The sequence below is a fragment of the Crocodylus siamensis genome, chromosome 10 (assembly GCF_052110815.1).
Source record: "Crocodylus siamensis isolate JL-2025a chromosome 10, ASM5211081v1, whole genome shotgun sequence".
Lineage (NCBI taxonomy): Eukaryota > Metazoa > Chordata > Crocodylia > Crocodylidae > Crocodylus > Crocodylus siamensis.
Genome location: NC_143404.1, coordinates 20,553,463 through 20,574,938, shown reverse-complemented (window position 1 = coordinate 20,574,938; position 21,476 = coordinate 20,553,463). Strand labels below are relative to the sequence as shown.

Below are 21,476 nucleotides of genomic sequence, written 5' to 3'. Positions count from 1 at the left end.
CAGCAATTGCTAAGCCCTAAGGCTGCAGAGTTATTTGCTATAGCATAACAAAAATGATGAAGTAAAGATGGTGTCACATTTTTAGTGTTAACTGCATCTCTTGCTCTTCCTGGTTACAAATGTTCAACCCCCTCTAGATTTCAAGCCAGCAACAAGAGAGCAACACAGTCCAAAACTGAGGACCCTTGTTCTAAGACACCCAGCAATTAATAGATAAAAAGGATACCCTGCAGAAGAAAGAGACAGAGGTTGACCAATAGCATTGGGTATTTTCCTACAATGTGCACTACAGTAGCTCCTAAACCAGTGTGGTGGGGTTTTGTTTTTTTTTTACATTAATAAATAGGTAGGCACTTTCCTCTTGCATTGGAGACTTATTAATTATTTTCATCAAGAGCACAGAAATACACTGCAGGAAAGCTAGTGTGATGATATGTTTTCAGTGAAGTACTGAAAATACTTGTCTGTCATGAAATCATCATTCTTGGCTTGGTAAACTATGCACGTCGGATGAGGCCTGAGGAAGTAAGGGGGTGGATAAAAAAGAACTCTTTGTGCTCTTTAAAAGAGAAGGAATGAGGACAAATCTTCTAGCAAAATGCCTCAAAAAAGATGGAAATAACAAGAATAAAAAAAATAATCTGGGGTTCTGAACACTGTGAACTGCAAGGTTTTGTCCTAATTTTATTCCGGCTAGGAGTGCATCTGATTAAGGGATTAAATCTGTGCCTCTACCATTGAGACACCAGGATGCACAAATGGGCCATGACCCCTCCAATTGTCATTAGTACCCTTTTTGTCTGGTTGTAGACCATAAAGGCTACATTCATTCCTGGTGTAACCTGATTAAAGTTAGTGGAATTGCATCAGAGGTGAATATGCCTCTAAATGTCTTTGTATCATGGTGACTATACAGCACAGAAAACTTCCAACTCAAACCAATTTTTTTTTTTTCGCATGAGACTTGTCCTAGACCCTTCACTATCAGCTGTTTTTTCAAATTCTGAGCTTGATCTGTTTGGTACTAGATTAAGGGAGTTACAGCTACATTCTTTATTTCTATTGCTTGAAAAGCAGTTTTACAAAAAGGGAAGAGAGTTGAAAAAAGTTGAAACATACCATCACTTACCAACTCCTACCCTCCAGTCTATTTGAACAATGCTTAAACTCCACTCCTAACTGGAGAATGCACTTAACTAAGTATCAGAGACTTGTAGCATCATTAAGGAACACCCACACTTCCTTTGTCTGAATGATTTACAAGAAACTAATAATGATTTCTAGATAGTATACTGTGACCATCCAATTACAAAGCATACCAAGCTAGAGAGAACGGAAAGGGTATATAGTGGGAATGGCAGTCTACATGAACATGAAAGTGACTGACAGGTGCACTTTTAAAAATCTGCTGGCAAAATCAAAAAAATTCATTGTATTTGCAATAATTGTTCTTAACTTTGCTGTGGTCCACCACCATTTGCAATCTGATGATGACATATAGCACCTAATTTATAAGGCTACAAAATCTGGTTGCAGTGTCTATCCAGAGAGCACATACTTGCACTAGCTAGTCTTGTACTTATTGAAATACCTCCAATCAGTCACCTGAAGTAATTAGCAAGGAAGATGATTATGTCAATAACTCTTAATTTAAAGACAGAAATTAAATTTGCAATTTATAGAATAACTAGATACACCTGAAAGACCAATTATCCAGTCACTGTGTCTTTGTCAATGACAATGCTTAGCACTTATACAGCACTTTTCAGCTTCAAGTTGCTTCACAAACATTAACTATAATTAACCCTCAAACACTTCTGTGCAGGAAAGAAGCAAAATGTTGTCCTTGTTTCACAGATGGGAAAATGGAAGCAGCAATTAAAGGACTTGGGCAAGGTCAAAATGTGGCTTATATTAGAGCTGGAGTCCTAGTTTATCATTTTTTCCATCTAGCTTAAGTACAATGTTTTCATATGTATTCCAGTCACTTTTATTATCTTTATTTAACCTTCTGAAGCTTTGTCTATGTCTTCATAGTAAACAGCTATATTTTTACACTGAGATCTTTACATGAAATCCTTGAAAAGAGTCACAGTCAACACACTTCCCTTCAGTTGGGTTTTACCTGAACCAGCTGCATGGAGATAAAAACTACAATATCTTGTCTCCACTAAGATTTTTACCTCAATAATGCTCTTGGTTTATTATCTTGATGTAATATACCCCCATCTCTTTTGTAGTGAACATGTAGACAAAAACTTAAATGCAGGATAAAAAAAAGAGCCAGACTGCAAATGTGGAATATATGCTTCAAACGCAGCTTGTACTTCTGCAACTTGAGAAGATAGTTTTCTTCATACAGCTATTCAAGACAAAGGAAGATTTATAATGCATTAACAAGACTTCTATAAAAATGTTTAATATAGGTTTGTCTTCACTGTAGTGGTAACTCAAGATAGCTTTGTTCCAGTTAACTCAGCCTTGTATGGGTGAGCAGAGGCCCTGAGCAGCAGCTATAGCTATGGTAGCTGGGCCAGCAGCACCAATGGTGGCTGTTTTCAATATGCCCCTTCTAAGTACACACCCAGGGATGGTGTCCTAGTCTCCCACCACCTCCCACTGCTTTTCAGAGAGGTCTCACTCCAAAACAATATTCAAGCTGCACATAAAAAGTTCTTACTCAGGTCTGGGAAAGAAAGAACTTTCCATTAGGACTTCAGGTGCAGAGCTTCAGTCATTGATTCAATTTGGCGGCCAAATTTCCGAATCAGAGTCGGATCAGGAGACCCTTTAATTTCTCTGAATCTAAATCAGAACCCTCTGAATCAATTTGGAGAGATTCGACTATTCGTACATAGACACAGCGTTTTATGGTTTTTGTCTACATACCTCAAGGTACCGAGCAGCTTATGAATACTGAGATGGTGGGGCAAATGGAGCATCCCTTGGGAGTGTGTGGAGGGGACCCAGAAGTGGACCAGAAGCACTTCCTGGTCTGCCAGGGAGCCCCCCAGCTTGGCAACTGGTGCCTCCTGGGTTTGGGAGGGTACCTGGGGTCCCCCCGTGGCTGATCAATTAATCAAATCACTGTCCCCTAAATCAGGTTGAATCTGAATCGAATATGGCCCACTTCGCACACCCCTACTTCCTGTACTGTATGTTCCCTGGACTAGGAGTTGGCAATGTTTTGGGGCAGAGTGCCAAATACACCCGCAACCTTGTAAGATGTTGGCTTGCCAGAAGCAGATGGCAGGGGAACTGCGAGGGACCTGATCCTTGTTGTGGCACAGCAACCTTAGCCCTTTTCTCGCTGTCCACCCCGAGACTCGCGTGCCAAGCAAAATGCTTGTGTGCCATGCTCTGGCACTCGTGCCAGGGTTTGCCTACCCCTGTGCTGGACCATTATAGCTATAATACTGTATTTAGTAGCACAGAAGGGCTGCATCCTCATTACATTATTAGCTTGAGCATGAACAGCACTTGAGCTTTCCACCCATGCCCTTTGTGGTTTTGAGTGTAAATCAGCAATTACCTTGAGCTTGAGACTGTGGTATATAGCCAGGAGCTGGGTTTGGATCAACACTCAAGTTACCGCAAGCTATCACTGCAGTGAAGACAAAGCTTGTGACTTCAGAAGATGAAACGGATCAAGTATTAAGTGCTACAGTAAAAGCTGCACAACTTTGAACTCTGTTCTTCATTTTCTAGTGGCACATGGAGATTGTGACTGAGGGTGGACTTCTATTATGCTTTATTCAGTACAAATGTATGAGAGAGAATCCATGCCCCTTACAACCTACATTTATGAAAGCATTTAATTTGCATTTATAGGCAAGTTAAAAATGAAAACATACTGTTCGAATGAAAAATGTCACCCTCTGATGGCAGTTGTTTAGCAGCTTATCTTCAATGAGTTTGAAATTCATTCATGGGACAGCACCTTCAGCCCAGGATTGAACTACAATTATAGTTGGAAAAGCCTGCACTGTTGCTGTCCTAGAGCCTCTATAGCAGGGGTGGGCAAAATGTGGCCCGTGGGCTGGATGCAGCCCTCCAGGCCTTTCTATCCAGCCCACAGGGCCCCTAAAAAATTTAGAAAATTAATACGCATCTGCCCTGGGCTGCCTATCATGAGGCCCTCAATGGCTTGCCAAAACTCAGCAAGCGGCCCTCTGCCCAAAATAATCACCCGTCCCTGCTCTATGGGATATATAAGAATGCCATATGATACAGTTCTATTCATGGGCACTAACATTTATACATGTTCCTATAAAAAACTATGCAAGGGAACCAATTATCTTAAGAGTTTTATTTTATTAAAATGCTTTTGAGTATCAAATTTCTTCAAATATGGCATTTGAAAATATTTCTTCTAAAAATGGTCTGTTGAATTTAAGTTTAAAAAAATACTTATGTGCACCATAGATGTTGCATCCTTGTAAACATGTTTTAAACTTTTCCCACCCCCCTTAAATTGAGAGTCTGAAAATTTTGGTGCATTTTCAATTCAAAGCCATCTTTAATTTGAAGAAATCTGGTATGTAGCTTTTTTCCTTTTCTTATGTGATTCAAAGGTAAGATGTCAATTTATCTTATCAAATGCCTAATCTGCTGCTGGAAAATGGGACAAATAGGTCTAGAAAAATAGGTAAACACTGAAAAACCCAATTGACTCTTACTACAAATGCCATTCCTGCCTTAGGCACTGCTTGTCCTTTTCACTCCAGAATTATTACACACCTACCAGTTACTTTTGATAGGGATGCTATTGCATGTAGCAGCAACAGATTACTTGGCTGATTCAGCAAAGCAGTTCCCAAAACAACTGTTTTTTGGAGATAATGCTGTCAGCCATGACTTTATAGCATGAATGTCTGGATACTACAGCAACGAGCACAGTATAAATAGGCAAGTCTATTCACAGCTGGCAAGTGTCTGGTTCTGGAGCGCATACAGTTTAATTTTTTGTGAATTTATCTCTAGTGATATGCCCCTGCTTCACTATTGAAAACCACGAATGCATATTTGCTATTCAAATCTGATACGTTCTTTTCTTGCTACCAGGCATAGCTATATTGTTCCCAAGCATTCCTTGACTTATTTACTGATGTAACAAGTATGTTAGTTATGGAGCTGGTTTCTGGCATGGAAAAGAATAGACTGAAAACACCCACTCATTACCCATAATAGCTAAATAGTAGGGCTGTGCAAAGCTTCGGTCTGATTCGGTGGCCGAATCTTCAAATCCAAATAGAATCAGAGGACGCTTTAATCTCTCTAAATTCAAAACCTTCCAAACCGATTCGAGAGATTCGGACATAGAGACAGCTTTAAATGTTTTTTCTACGTGACTCTAGGTACCAGGGGCTCGTAAGTGCTGCCATGCTGGGGCGGATAGAGTATCCCAGAGGCGTGCGGAAGGCTCCCCAGCATGGTCGGCAGCAGACCCGGAAGTGAATCAGAAGCACTTCCAGGTCCACCAGGGAGCATGGAAAGGGGCCCAACCATACCCCCTCCTCCCACCCCCCGGGCTCAGTAACTGGTGCCTCCTGGGTCATGGGGAGCACCCGGGGTCCCCCTGAAGCCAATCGCCAAGCTTGGGAGGTGCGGGGGGGGGGGGGGGGGCAGCACACTCCCCAGCAGACCCCAAAAATATTTCCAGTCCACTTCCGGGTTCGCCGCCAACCACGTGGAGGGCCCCCCTGCACTCCTGTGGGACGCTCCATGTGCCCCAGCATCGCAGTGAGCACGAGATGCACCTGCTACCTCAAGGTATATAGAAAAAAATTTCTAAAGCTGTACCTACGTGTGAAATCGCTGATTCTCCAAATTGGCATGGAATCTCTAGATTCAGATTTAGCCAAATTGATCAGAGACAGTGATCTGAATCACCCCTACTAAATAGCAACAAGTTTCGAAGCCATGAATTGATACTTGTGATCTAGGCTTGGTCACTTTGTCCCTTTACTACTTCTTTAAATCAAATGCCAGTCCTTCCAGGATAGTTTAAAAATTACTCTTATACTAGTACTCATTTACCCAGAAGCTTAGGTCATCTAGATTAGAAAGTTCCAAAGATTGATTTGTTGTATTGATGGGAAGCATGCTGCTATGTAATTTTTTTTTCCTATCAGTGCTCTTGTGGTCAACCATTGATGCAAATCATCCCAAGTTCCTGTAGTCAGAAAAATTCTGCATTGACTGAGTCCTAGTATGAACATGTTTCACTTCACATGTAGGAAATGAAAAGCCAAAATATCTCTCCTCTTATACTGGTGTGGAGAAGGCATCCAACTAACATAGACTATAAAAGTTACTGCTTTACAAAGTACTTTAACATTCAGTGATTGTAATCAAAAATGTAAATGCCACCTCAATGCAATATTTATAGGGGGACAGATAATTACCAACTGCACTAAAAATTAAACAGAATTGTTTAAAAATGACAGTGAATAAATGGCCTCAAGAACTATTCTACAGACACCTTAATCATTCAATAGCTTTCATTCAGAAATAAAATGATCTTGTTTAATGAGTATCTTGAATGTTATTCAGAGATGGCTAAGGTAAATATTTCTGACAAAAGGAACTAGAGCTGGAACAAAATGCTAAATTAGATTAATAATCGCATTGTGTAAGACTCTGGGCAGGCCACTTTGCAAAATTTCAAAGGGACCACTATTGGGGTGTCAGAGGTAACTAATGCCCATCTTGAAACTTGCTTTTTTACAGTGCTGAGCACCTGTAATTTCCAATAAAGTCACTGCCCTGTCTGTCCAAAGAATATAATACTTTTCCAGGTAGAATGCAATGGTGTGTCATTCATATCTGTCAGCTTTAATATCCTAGAACATAAATTAGTGATCTGATGCCAATATTTTCACAAAGGGTTACTACACAAATGTCCTCTTCAGGCTGTGCACCATGGGTGCATGTGCTTATGCAAGAAAGGGTGAAACTAGATAATCCACCCATTTTGTTCTAACATGAACAAAACAACTCTTTCAACTTGAGCCAAGGAAGGTAATCACGCTTGGCAAATGAAACTTTGATGGAAGTGTTTCCATTTAATTCCTGAAATATTCAGATAACATATTGATATCAATGCAGCATTCAGTTTGTACAATAATTTGAAGCAGGGTGTCAAGATGATATAGTTGTAGCTGTGGCCAGGAAGAGGTCCCTAGGAAGTGTTTTAACATTTCCTGCCATGTGCAGCATGGTCCATTCCAAAGTTTTTAAAAAAAAGTATTTTGATAAACCCTAGGAACAAATGTATGGTGACAGAGATGGTTTTGCTGAATCCAGAAAAGAAATGGACACAAGGTCAAGGATGTCATCAAATCTTTCTAATTTGGTGATCCACAATTCAGTCTAGGGGCTACACCTTCCAGCAGTCTGCTAACACTGGTTGGAAATGTTACAAGTAACAAGCATGGAAAACAAAGGCTTACAGACTGTTTTTTAAAGGATCTGCTTTATATGATTTTTCCCCCCCATGGATATTTAGATGATACTCAGGCTTATTGAAAAGTTCTACTTTTTGTTAAACCCACAAATATAGCTGATAGAGGTGTGGGTTTTTGGCTACTTTCCCTAAAAAGGGCTATTTTAATACCATAACTTGGCTCTTTATCTGTTTCTTTACATATACATTTTCATTTAGATGTGTCCCATGCCAGAGTTCAAACACAGTGAGCTTACTATTCAGTTCTTTACCTGCAGCAGCTCTTAGTAACTATGAACAGTAGTATCTGATGAGTAATTTGTGTTCAAGTGAAACTCTAGGGGACAGCTAATCTTAAACCAAATTACTTGACTGACCAAGAATCCTAAACAGCTAGGATAAATGCCAGATTTTGCACAAAACTAATGTAGTCTTGTGCAAGATTTTCTGTCAAGGAACATGATTTGTTTTTAACTGCTGGGTGTCTGGTGTCTCAAAATCAGACTCAATGTGTTTTTAGAGAGAAATGTAAAAGGCCACATTTACTAAGCTATAAGAATTGATAAAATTTAGTATATCCACACATTCCCAGTAATTCTTTGAAAGCAAAATAGATATATATTGCAAGAAAATGCAAGAACTGGAATATTTATTCCTGATTTTTAGATTCTGAAAACATATATTTGGAACCCAAAATAAATATATTCGAATCATATAATATATTTGACTGTTATTTATTGCATTATTTATTCTCTACGAACACTCCAAGGTTCTCTTGCATGTTGAATTCTTGAATAATTAAAAGCAATTAAGGAAAAGTGCAGAATTAATGGAGCAAGATAATGTGTTCAGAGATACAATTATTATATGTATTCCATAAATTAAAAATGGAGTTAATAAGAGTTATTAAAGTTGAACAGTTAAGCATTCAAGTCAGATAGTGCCAAAGAAAGGCTGCAATTGCACCCATATTCTTTTGCTTCCTTGTACCTGATTGCATATCATTTTCCAAGTTATATAGTACTCATTCTTCCATAACTTGAGGCACATATGTAGCATCTTCTATTACCATATGCAAGCCAGACAAAAAAGGTTATTAAAGCTATTCTACACATAAGATATAATAAGAATAAAGACTGTGCCAAACCACATACTAAATGAATGGAGAAGTGAATCCAGAGTGAATGGAATGCCTTACAAGAGGCACAAAGCTGCAGGAAAAAAAAATGACCACTGTGTCACATTGACCAGAATATACTGGTAATTCAGGGACCACACACTACACCTGGATGCTTATTTTGCTTCTCTTTTAGGGCAAGATAAATTTACAGACGGTCTGATTTTTGAGGGATTAATCATGCACTTTTACTGTTCTCTTCAATTTCCCTCCAAGTAGAGATCAGACCTAGAAAATTTCTGTCCAACAGATGTCACAAAGCTGAGAGACTTTAAATTGGAGGTTAGAATTGAAATGGTTAGGCAACCTTAGTTAGAGCTAGAACTAATGTCATCATGATATTAATACAACATCTTTCATCCCAAAAAATTCAAAAGTGTTTATGCATAATACACAAAGATCTATGAAATACTACCATCTCACAGAGGCATAGCAAGCTCATTGACTAAGATGTGGGGGGATGTGGGCATGCTAGAAGGGAGGAATAGGCTACAATCGGACCTAGACAGGTTATAAGCGTGGGCAGATGAGAATAGGATGGGATTCAACACCGACAAGTGCAAAGCGATGCACCTGGGGAGGAACAACCAGCACCATACCTACAGGCTGGGGAACTCCCTTCTTGTCAGTAAAGAGGCGGAAAAGGATCTTGGAGTCATCACTGACTCCAAGACAAACATGGGCCGGCAGTGTGGGGATGCAGTCAGGAAGGCCAATCGCACCTTGTCATGCATCCACCGATGCATCTTGAGCAGGTCCAAGGAGGTGATCCTTCCACTCAATGCGGCACTGGTCAGGCTGCAGCTGGAGAACTGTGTCCAGTTCTGGGCGCCGCACTTCAAGAGGGATGCGAACAACATGGAGAGGGTCCAGAGGAGGGCCACTCGCATGATCAGGGGGCAGCAGGGCAGGCCCTACGAGGAGAGGCTACGAGACCTGAACCTGTTCAGCCTCCACAAGAGAATGCTGAGGGGGGATCTAGTGGCCTGTTACAAACTAGTCAGGGGGGATCAGCAGGCACTGGGGAAGTCCCTGTTCCCCCAAGCACTGCCAGGAGTGATCAGAAATAATGGTCACAAGCTGGCAAAGGGTAGATTTAGGCTAGATATCAGGAGACGCTACTTCATGGTCAGGGCGGCTAGGATCTGGAACCAACTTCCAAGAGAAGTGGTGCTGGCCCCTACCCTGGGGGTCTTTAAGAGGTTAGATGAACACCTTACTGGGGTCATTTGACCCCAGTACTCTTTCCTGCCACAGCAGGGGGCCGGACTAGATGATCTACTCAGGTCCCTTCCAACCCTAGAAACTATGAAACTATGACTAACCAGGGCCAGGGGAGGAGAGGTGGGATGTATGTAGTCTGGGAGTGGGAGAAGGTAGAAGTGGGTGCATGGGTGAGAGGAAGAGAAATCTTAGGTGCCTAGGCTACTGCTGCTGCAGTGTCATCAGCTCTGGTGGCAGCAGTCCCATGAATAGGCTCCTTGGAAGCTAATCCTAATGCCCTATTCACTCCCCTACCTTCCCAGATACATACGTTATAGGGTGCAGGGCTCTGCTTCTTCTGGCAAAGGCTTCTGAGGGGAGGGAGTGGGATGACTCACTTGTCCGTCCGTCCCCCCGATATACTACTTGGTGCAGTGCTGTGCTGCCTGGCTCTAATGCTACACAACACTGCCTTTGCCATAGCAAAGCAGTGCAGGGGCATATTCTGGCACCCCCTCATAGTTGTCACTTGGGGCTGGTGGCTTTCTTGCCCTACCCTAGTTACACTACTGGGACTCAGGAGCTGTTCCAATAGTACATAGGAACATTACCCAATGGATTTACAGAAGAGTGGAGCTCAGTGTAATTCTTAGGGCTGGTGCTGGCATGGCACAAGCAGCCACTGCAGCAGACCTGAAGCCCAGCCAGCAAGTGACTAAGACAGTGGTTACAATCTATCTTTGCCCAACTGCAGAGTAGTGCTGATGACACTCAGCTCAGCTGAATATCTGAACTAGTGAATTCAGGTCAACTGCAGAGAAAATTGAGGTAGACAGAAGGCAATTATCCAAAAAATACTTTCATGGTAACCACCCCTAGCCTTATGAAGAGTGCCAGGAGATCTTTAATTGCCTCTGTTTTAGATTTCACGTGAAAGATAGCACCATGCTAACTAAGGGATTGTTTATACAGATAAATTGACCTGAATGAGCTATTTCCCAATAGTTATTCTCTAATAAGACTCTACTTTGGAAGTATACTTATTATTCTACAATGCAAATTACTTATTCCATAGTAGTGTCACCACAGGGCATTATTGCAGAATAACTGTTGTGGTCAGTTTCTCTGTATAGAAAGGCCCCAGTACAATATTAGGGCATGGATTTTGTATCGACCCAGAGGGAAGATTTCAACTTAATTAGCTAGAGCACCATACTGGGTGTTTCGTGGAGGTATCCCACTCAAATATAGAAAAGACCTAAGCCTGATGAAGCTAGACAGTACTCTTAGCTAATTAATGGCAGACTTAAAAGCATGATACCATTAGAAGTCAATCACAGGATAAGGAATAGATTAGAGACTAGCACCAGTAAGTGAAGACCTGGTTCTGGTGAGTTCCTGGGCAAACATAGGATAAGAAAGCTAGATAACCTCCATTAGCTTAAAGATGGATGCTTTTCAGCAGCTTTGTAAGAAGTGGGCGAGTCCCAAAGCAGAGAAAGAGTCCCACAGCAAAGAATAAAGGAAAACCAAAAATGACTTCAGAACTAAACTTCCACCAAGGCAATGCTCATTACTGGAGTCATTTGGTTCTTTCTTCCCTGCTGAAACTAGAGATAGTTTGGAGTCTATCTGACAAAATACTGTATATCAAATTTAAGTAAAAAATACATGACTGTGAATGGACTTGTGACCAATGGGCAGCAGCAGTCAAATATGGCAAAAAGGAACATATAGAAAGTCAGGCCTAAGCAGAAAGGCTTAAAGACAGCACTTGGAAAAAAAGAGTGAAGTGAGGCAGATAGAAACAATAGGAAAGCAAATTCAAGCCCAGCATATGTAAGGTCCAGTCATAGGAAAAGAAAATCTTGATTTTCTAGCTTTTCTGAAAAAAAAATCCCTTTTATATTAGATTTGCAAATACAATATTACTTTATGTATATACTAACCATTACATAATTCTGGCCAGAGACTCATCTATGATGGGTAAAATAGTACGTATTAACATTGTTCCAATGTCAGCTCACAGACAGTGCAATCTTAGATGGAGGAAGGAAGAAAAAGGATATTAACATTTTAAGGAAACAAAATTTTAATTTCCCATGATCTTAAATTCAGTGATATAGTCCTATAAAATAGTCCTCGTGGAGAGATGGAGCCCGTCCAAAGAGAAAACACTAAAGCTACAATTCTGTAGCGCGCAACGCTTGAGATGCACATAGTGGAAATAACCCATTGTTTTAGAATTCAGAATCAACTAATTAATTAAACTAAAACCATGGAGGAAAATGAATCATAAATCTCTGAGGATGAACACTTGCAGGAGTTAATCTATGATTCTGCTTATAAATTCTTATTCTATTTGGATGAAAATCATCCCTGGGCAAAAGGCCAGAAAAACGCCTATGCTATGCTCTACTTAAGCTCTGAAAATAGAAAATTAAGAGCATTTTAGTTAAAGGATAATTTCAGAGCCTAAATCCCACTGGCTTTCAGTGAGATTAAGGCTACTAAGGGCCACACTTTCTGAAGGTGCAGACAAATGAACCAGTTATAACATGTTAAAAAGGATCAGGGACTCACTGCATGTCAGCTGCTCTGCAATAATTGTTCCTGTGCCAGCCAGCATTTTCCTCATGGTAAATAAAAGACAATCTCTGGTAATTTAGTCCTGAATGAAAGAGGGGAAACTTACCATAGTTAAGATTTCATTTACTGTAAGGCAGGAATAGGCATACAGTTAATGTAGAGCAGCTGATGTGCTGTAGCTGTCCACTAGGGCTATGCAATGCTTTGGTCCCCGATTCAATTTGGCGGAGATTCGGCCCGATTTCGTGGCCGAATCTCCAAATCCAAATCAAATTGGGAGACCCTTTAATCTCTCTGAATCGAATCGGAACCCTCCCAATTGATTCCGAGTGATTCCAACATAGACACCGCTTTTAAATGTTTTTTTCTACGTACCTCAAGGTACCAGGCAGCTCGTCAACACTGAAATGGTGCGGTGGATGCACCATCCCACAGGAGTAGGGCGGGGTGGGGGGCCCAGTGTGCTTGGCAGCAGATCCAGAACTGGACCAGAAGTACTTCCGTCCACTTCTGGGTCCGTTAGGGAACTGGCCTGGTGACTGGTGCCTCCTGGGTCTAGAGGGGCATCCGGGGTCCCCTGCAGGTAATCACCAAGCTGGGGGGATATGGGGAGGGGCACTCAGCGTGCTCCCCGGTGGACCCGGAAGTGGACTTCTGGGTTCACCACTGAGCATATGGGGGGCCCCCCATGCTCTTGTGGGATGCTTCATCTGCCCCACAATCACAGCATTCATGAGCTGTGCCTGGTACCTTGAGGTATGTAGAAAAAATATTTAAAAGCTGTGTCTATGGCTGAATCAGCATCGAATCTTCAGATTCAGATTCGCCTGAATCAAATCAGGGACAGTGATCTGAATCAACAAATCGAATCACTGTCCCCAGTTCAGGCCGAATCCCAGTAGAATATGGCCTGTTTTGCACAACCTTATTGTCCGCTCTCTTTTCACCCTCTGTAACTGTTTGTTTGTCCACAATGTAAGTGCCCAAAATGCAGGCAGTGCCTAGTGGGATTTTCAACAGATTCTGAGCAGGTTAGGTACTTATTTGCAGATTAGGCACCTAAAAGGCTTTGAGAATCTGGTCCTATATATGCATGAACAACTGAAAATGTAGCTTATTCTCCTAAATCATTTTGGTGCTTTTGAAAATTTCACCCATAAACTACACTATTTAATACTTTGCAGGTGTCTTTCAGTTGATTTTGCTTTACAGTTTCTACCAGACTATCTGGGAAATACGTATCAGAGTGAAGGTGAATTTATGTCAGATATACAAATATGAATAGTCAACCATAAGAATTTGAGGGAAAATAGTGTAGTTTGTATGTATAGGCAAAAGATTCCTGTTTATATTAATGTAGTACCTGGCATGTTGTGTGAATTATCAAAAATACATAATCATTTATATGTTTAACAGCTTCACACTTTTGTAGGGTAATCTAGGCCCAAGTTACATTTTGCATCTTGGATTTAGTTTCCTCAGAACTATTTTTTTTAATAATAAAGATTTCATAACAAGTCACTTGTAATTATGTATCCAATATTAGAAGAATGTTATAATATAGTAGGGAAAATAGTATTTTAGAAACTTCAGCCTTTTTTTCCGGTTTGTTTTTTAAACACACCGGTATGCTGAGAACCAGTATGGATAACACTGATATCTAAAGATGCATATGTTTTAGAATATAGCAGAAAGCAGTCAAGTTACAAGATAAGACATGAAGCAGATTCAGACTGAAAGCTCTTTAAACTGATAAAATAACCATGAGACATGTCAGCATAGATCTGTTACCTGTATTTGACCCCAACTGTTCAATCACATTTGTAAATTTTTATATCAACCTACTCTATGGTTACAGCTTGGGATCAAGTGAATAATGGGTTTAGATCAGTTCTCTATATGGACATTGTGGCAGGCCAGTAGGGGGTGCTCCTGCATTAAGTCACCCACCTCACTCCAACCGACCACCTTCCAAGCTTCAAGTGTCTCCCTGGGGGCGCCTCATGCCTGGCCGACCCCCTTCCTGGAGCACACCCGCTAGCCTGGGGTAAAAACTGCCACCACCCAGGGCTGGGCTTGATTCTGGCTCTGTGTACCCTGAGAAACACACATCTAGTAGCCCTCAAGGGTACTTGACTCACTTCAAGCACTTTGGGGTGCTTCTCTCAGTCAGAAGCACAAGTAGTGGTCTTTCTTAGTCAGCCAAACCAAGGGGACCCCAAGGCATAATCTGGACCCACACCCAATAAGTCTCCCATGCTAGGTACAAAGGAGAACTTTATTGGTTACAAGGAGTAGGGTTGCAATAGGGTACAGGGTAGAGCAATATCAGAGAAATCCCACGGAGCAAACAGGCATAGCTGGGTAGCCTTTGATCACACATCTGAGTTACTGCAAGCCATATATTGAGTTAGATAGCAGGTAGCTTACTCATATGTATCATCCAGAAGCAGGCGGAGATTCCCTCCGGAGGCAGGCAGTTCCTTGATCACGAGTTTTGAGAGAGAAAGAGCAAGTTTCAGATGGTTCAGCTCTTCTGAGTCTTCCGCATGGCTGCTGCCTCCTCCTCCTAGGCAGTCCTTAACTTATATAGCCCATATGACCTCATTTACCTGGTCCAATGGAGGCCAGCACCTGTTGGCTGTCAGCCAACTAATTTGAAATGCATCACTAGTTACTGGGCAGACTGGCAATTCCTAGCTCCCCAGGGAGTCTAAGCCCCTCACCCAGGTATGTGATGCCAGTCACGTAGGCAGAGGGAGCAGGTTTCCCCACTTCCTCAGGAATGTATCCAGCTCAGGTTACCTAAAGAGATAGGGTAAGGTGTGTACCCTCTGCAAGGCCTATCTTAATCAAACTGTCACAGAGCAGAATTTTTGGGGAAAAACAGAGGTGGCCTTCTGCCACAGACATTATACAAAGCTCCAATCCTTGACTTAATTTCATGTTCACTAGAAATTTAGCATATAATTAACTTTTAAAATTCAAGAATAGACTGCTGGGGCATGTGTATATATGGTGGGATTTTATAAATCCTTTAAGAATCATTCATAAACCTGACAAAATAAGCTCTGCAATCTTATGACCAAGAAAATCATTAGATTACCATAAGGGAGAATGACTGATTCTTTTCTGTATTTTTTGTATTCTCTCTGACTGATTATTTCACCCAAGACAACTATCTGTAATCAATTATGATGTTTTAAAACAGTGGTTAATTACTTTATATATAATATACTGTTTTACATCTAAACTGTTTTACATCTTGCCTCACCAATCTCATCTCTTTCTATGACCAGGTGACATATCACCTGGACAAGGGAGAAGTGATTGACGTCATATATCTACACTTTAAAAAAGCCTTTGATCTGGTGTCCTATGACCTCCTCATGGAAAAATTGGCCAACTGTGGCCTTGGCTACACCACAGTCCGATGGCTGGGAAATCGGCTCTGAGGTTGGACCCAGAGAGTACTGGTTGATGGTAGTGAATCATTATGACGTTCTGTGACCAGTGGAGTCCCCCGAGGCTCTGTCCTTGGACCGGTTCTCTTCAACATCTTTATCAACAATGTGGCCATTGGTGTCAGAAGCACACTGGCTAAGTTCGCCAATGACACTAAACTTTGGGGCATAACATCCACACCTGAGGACAGACTAGTGATTCAGGCTGACTTAGATAAGATTAGTAAATGGGCTGACACAAACCTGATGACATTCAATACTGATAAATGTAAGGTATTCCACCTCAGGGGAGGGAAAAAAACCCTGCAGCATGCTTACAGTACTACACTTGCTACCACAAGATGAACATGAGCCACCAATGTAATGTCACAGCTGGTAAAGCAAACAAAACTCTGCTTTGCATCCATAGATGCTTCTCAAGTAAATCTCAGGATGTGATCCTCCCGCTGTACTTTGCCTTGGTGAGGCAGCTGGAATACTGCATCCAATTCTGGGCTCCACAATTCAAGGATGTCGAGAAGCTTGAGAAAGTCCAAAGGAAAGCCACACACATGATCAGCGGGCAAGAGAATAGGCCCTATGAAAAGAGGCTGAGAGCCATGGGACTCTTCAGTCTGGAAAAGCACAGGCTTGGGGGGACCTGGTGGCCACCTGTAAGTACACAAGGGGTGCTCATCAGGATCTGGGGGAACATCTGTTTACCAGAGTGCCCCAAGGTAAAATAAGGACCAATGGTCATAAACTCCTCCAAGACCATTTTATGCTGGACATAAGAAAAAATGTCTTTACTGTCCAAGCCCCCAAGACCTGAAACAGACTCCCTCCAGAAGTTGTGGAGGCACCTACTCTGGACTCATTTAAGAAATGTTTGGATGCTTATCTTGCTGGGATCTTTTGACCCTAGCTGACTTCCTGCCCCTGGGACAGGGGGCTGGACATGATGCTCTCCAAGGTCCCTTCCAGCCCTAACGTCTATGAAATCTATAAACTGATCCAGAAACAATGCAGTCTTTCAGTGTGCAACCAAGATCCCATCTTCTGTTAGTTTTACATAAATGTGTGCGTGCGCGTGTGGTTTGCAGTGTATTTATTTTGTTTTCTGTTAGTTAAATCATTCCTTTTAAAATATAGAAGCCTTGACGAATGGTCTACAAGGTTGCCAATGCACATCTTGTCTGGACCTATTTTAAAATGTTAGGGTAAAATGGATTAGGTTTTAAGAGCAGTGTCTATGACACATGTTGAACTGGTTAAAGTTTGGAAGGACAGAGCCTAATATATTAACAGCACACCCTTAAATCCTAGTCTCAATACAACCCCAGTAAAATCATTAACTTACCCTAGCCATGGCATTAGCACATATTAGTTGTCTGTGCTCCTCCTCTTCTCATAAACACTCACTATAAAACTATACACATGCTTAAGCCATGGATACATCTGCACATGTGGCACAGGTCCTGGAGGGGCAAGGAATGGGGATGCCTGCACTGTGCATGTGGCAGGGGGAGAAGTGGTAATCAGCAGACTGCGGCTGGGGGGGGAGGGCATTTGCTCAGGTCTGTAGTCCTCATGGTGTGGAGCACCCCAGCAGCCTGGAAGTTGGACAGAATGGGGCTTCTCTGGCTGAGGATACAGCCAGGGTCCTTGGTAAGCTTTTGTAGCCCAAGCTAAAAATCAATGCTACCATAATTTTACTGCTAATTTTAATTTAGGTAGTTTGGATAAAAACATCTCAGTTATGTCCACAAGTGTTATAACCACATATTTCACCTTTAGTATAAATATAGCTCCTGTCCACATTGGTTTCATTTGCATTTATGCATTTTCCCCACTGCAACCTTTCTGCATAGCTATGCTGGTAAACTAGTGGATAAAGTGCATTAGGTCAAGCCCTGTTTCATACCAGTGTACTGTGCATAAATTAGAGGTTTATGTTTGTGCAATGTACATAGTTATAGAAGTACAAATTGCTTAGATACACACTAAGTGCATATATTCACACCCACCTAGATCAAAACACACACAGCCCTGAACATCCACATACAATTCAATAATATAACTGTGATGAGAATCTCAGTTTATGTTGCTGAAGTGCACATACACCTGGCAATTTCTGGGAAACTGCAGCAGGAAAAATCCTCCTGAGAAAGGGAGTAGTATTGGCACTCCAAACTGCAGATGTCCCCGGTCTCCTGAGAGGACTAGAGTGGTGAAGAAAGGCTGCCCTGCCTTCCCCAGATTATATTTATCTTGCTATTTGATCAGTGGCATACATACTTGTTTATAATTTTTCAAGAACACTTCAGACTTTTCAAAACCAAAATGAAACTGTAAAAAAGCCTTTTACCTTCTAATTTTATGAAAAGTCCATATTTTAGATTGGCCCAGGTCAAGTGCATTGTCTCCTCTGTATTACAATGCAGCAATTAAGTAGAATGTTAACAAGCCACAACCTAGACTTGTTACCTGCACTTAGCATAAGTATTGCTGGAGTTTTCAGTAGATGTAATAGATTAATGCTTGTTAGCATTTTAATGGTTGCTGTCTGCCATAAGTAACACCTTTTTAAAAGGAGGGTAGATTTCAGAAAGCATTCATCTCACTGTTTTGGAAGAGGAAATCTTCCATTTTACGCCCATCCTTTGCCAGTAAGCCTGAATTTAACATAACAAAAAGCCTGCTGGGCTGAGTTACTGGATCACAACCTCCCATTAGTTCAAGGCCTGAGTAGTTTCTTTGTGTGGCTGGAGGAGTTCTAGGCTAAAAATTTACTGCCATCCTGACCTCCCAGACCCCAGTTATACTAAAGAAATAAACTGTGGCTAAATGACCTGATGGGATAACACTGTTTGAAAATCCCTGTGGTACAGGATATTTGGTAGTTTTGGACTTGTTTGTAATGCGCTGTTTTTAGCTTTGCCAGTCCTGTTTCCTTCTCACCTTTTCTATTGTAGGTACCTGAAATGTATATTTTTTAAACACAACCTTGGCCTGGATTACCTTTTCTAGGCAAGGGCTATTTGGGGTTTGATTTAGTTCACGGCTTGGAGGATCCCTTCACACAGTCAAATTGCCTGTGTGGGAAGACCCAAGGTAAGGAGGCCTCTGGGATTATGCCTGTGCTGCCTTCACTTGGATACAATACAGTAGTTTGCCATGGTACTGCAGCTCAATTGGGTGAGTTGAAACATCCCTGATTTAGGAAAAAGGCATCTCAGTTTTCCGTGACTCACATCTATTACCACAGTTCCAGGGAGCTACACTAAAGCAGAGAAGATGAATAGGTATCTAATTTTCTTTCTATGACCATCTCTCCTCCTGTACCCCTCCAGAATGGAAGATATCTATGAATCATTTATAGCCTTTGAAAACCTTTTGGGACCCCATTATTATCACCACACACACACCAGAATGTACAGAACGATTCTGACATGCAAAACTGATATCTCACATCTGAAGCAAAATTTAAATCCTTGCACAGGGAAAGGTTTTTAAGTTAAGGTATTAGTAACTCAGAAGCAACACATATCTGCTCATTATTCCCTACAATACTGGCAACAGACATATTCAGCCCTGGGGGCTCTTAAATGGTTGACATTTTGCAAAGCATGATGGCCTCAGGAAATAGTAAGCAGGGCTTTAAAATATGGCCCAACAAAATGTTTAGAGATGGTTAAGACATGAATATTAATGCTGGGTAGTTTTGGAAAAGACTACCAAACCTGCTTGGGTTTTTTTGTTTTTTAGCCACAGATCATACAGCACTGAGTCCATCTGCTGTTTCTCCCTGACAGAGACTGACAAAGCTCTCTGCATGCTGGAGAATGAAACAAATCCAGCACCTTTCTCTAGTACTAACCTCCCTAGAAACACAATTTTTTTCCACCCACCCATATATGGTTGATTTCAGATCATGGTAAAGTATATAAAACTAAACTATTCAAGTTCTTTTATCTTTCAAAACTTAAATTTACTCATTGACCTACATGCCTAAGGCATTTCCTGCCTCTAGCAATTTATGTAGCCCTTTCCATCCTGACGTATCTATAAATCCTTTGCAAAGTGTAAGTGAGAGATGCTGCAATCAGTAGGCCCAACTACTAGTTTCATCAGCATGAAAACAGTATGAAGCACTATTACAGAAGAACGGTAGTTATATGCTCACCTTGCAGTGATGCAAATCAATATGCAGCTTGCAGGGCAGCAGAAAGGTGAGTAGGGCCGTACTTGCTACACCAGGGCGACGTGCAGTGTTAAGTGCTATGCTCAGCTGTGGTTTCAGGACCAGGTTTCATTTATACAGATCTCTCCAGTCTTTCTCTGCTGTGAAAGGAAGGCTGCAGCCCCCAGATCTTGGCTTATAGGGTCATACAAGAAAGAATATTGTTTGCATTATCATAGTGCTCTAACTGCATGGTGCTCAATATTCCTACCATAGGAAAATGAAAGGTTGTGGATACTACCAGGCCCTGAAACCATACTAGGGGTTGCTTTAATCTTCCAATACAAAACTTCATTTCTTCCTCATGGCTTTATGCTAGCTTACTGCCTGAACATTTGGGATGTGGCTACAGTTTATACTCTTCAAAGTACAGGCTTGTAAACTGTTTTGGAATTCTTCAGACAGAAAGTCAGTGTGTAAATGTAGAGTAATTGACTATAAAATGGTTCCTTAAAGCATGTTAAGATTTTCAGATTGATACTTTATCAGGAAATGTCACTGCCAATAGAGTATCCCCTTATAAGCACTGTGGTGATTAATGCCTACAAGTTAGTCTCCGTCTCCTTGCTCTGTCCCTTTTTCACTTTTCTCCTTCTGCTCTTCACCTCTTTCTCCCCGCACCTACTTAACATGCCAGACTACAAAATAATGGTTACATTAGCTAATAACAGACATAGCCTCCAAAGCAGAACTGGATGTCTTAGGGGAGACAGGGTCAAAACAAGCCATGTTTTCAAACTCGTGGGAAAGCAGTAGTTTTTTTAAAAAATGGAATCAAAATGTTGTCAAGAGGCCAAACAAATGTCACCATGTTTGTTCTCCTGTCATTGCACCCCTTTTCTTGGTCCATATATAGAGTCTTTTCTTTCTCCAGCACAGGATGTCTGTAACTGTCCTCTTTTTTTTTTAAAGAAAAAAGGCTGTAATTAACTCCCTCTAAAGCACTCACTATTTCAGACTTTCATTCTCTGACGGGCCATTCTATTTTCCCCTTCAGGGTTTCCTCAGCCTCTCTTCCAGGCCCCCCCTGGCCCTCGCCATGCTCCATCCCTTTGCAAAGCTGCCTACCCCCCGCACTGCGGGGGGCGACGAGGTGCTTGGACACAGGAGCCAGGCGTCAGACAGACCCCAGCCGGTGCTCGGCGCCGTGAGGAAGCAACCAGTTCCAATGGCTCACCAAGGGGCCACCTCAGGCTCTGCCCCCCCGCAACCCCGAGTGCGCACGTCAAGCCAAGGGCGCCTCACGCCCTAGCCAGTGTTTGACCGACATCACAGCTTTCCAATAACCAGCCCCCCAGTGGGTGGGGGGGGTCTCCCTTGAGCCAATGGAAAGGCATATTTGCCTCGAAGGCCCGCCCCCCGGTCTTTCGCGGC

At 41.8% G+C, this 21,476-nt stretch overlaps 1 protein-coding gene across 1 annotated transcript in view; it reads right to left on the bottom strand.

Moving 5' to 3' along the window:
• FABP6 (fatty acid binding protein 6) overlaps nucleotides 1-21,292 on the bottom strand; it is a 63,888-nt gene extending 42,596 nt beyond the window's left edge. Inside the window, exons 1-2 of the mRNA XM_090020706.1 lie at nucleotides 21,052-21,292; nucleotides 14,847-20,237 (exon numbers count right to left, since the gene is read on the bottom strand). Coding sequence (XP_089876832.1) covers nucleotides 14,847-14,859 — 13 coding nt within the window. The 5' untranslated portion in view covers nucleotides 14,860-20,237; nucleotides 21,052-21,292. The remainder of the gene's footprint in view (nucleotides 1-14,846; nucleotides 20,238-21,051) is intronic.
• Between the last annotated feature and the right edge of the window lie 184 nt (nucleotides 21,293-21,476).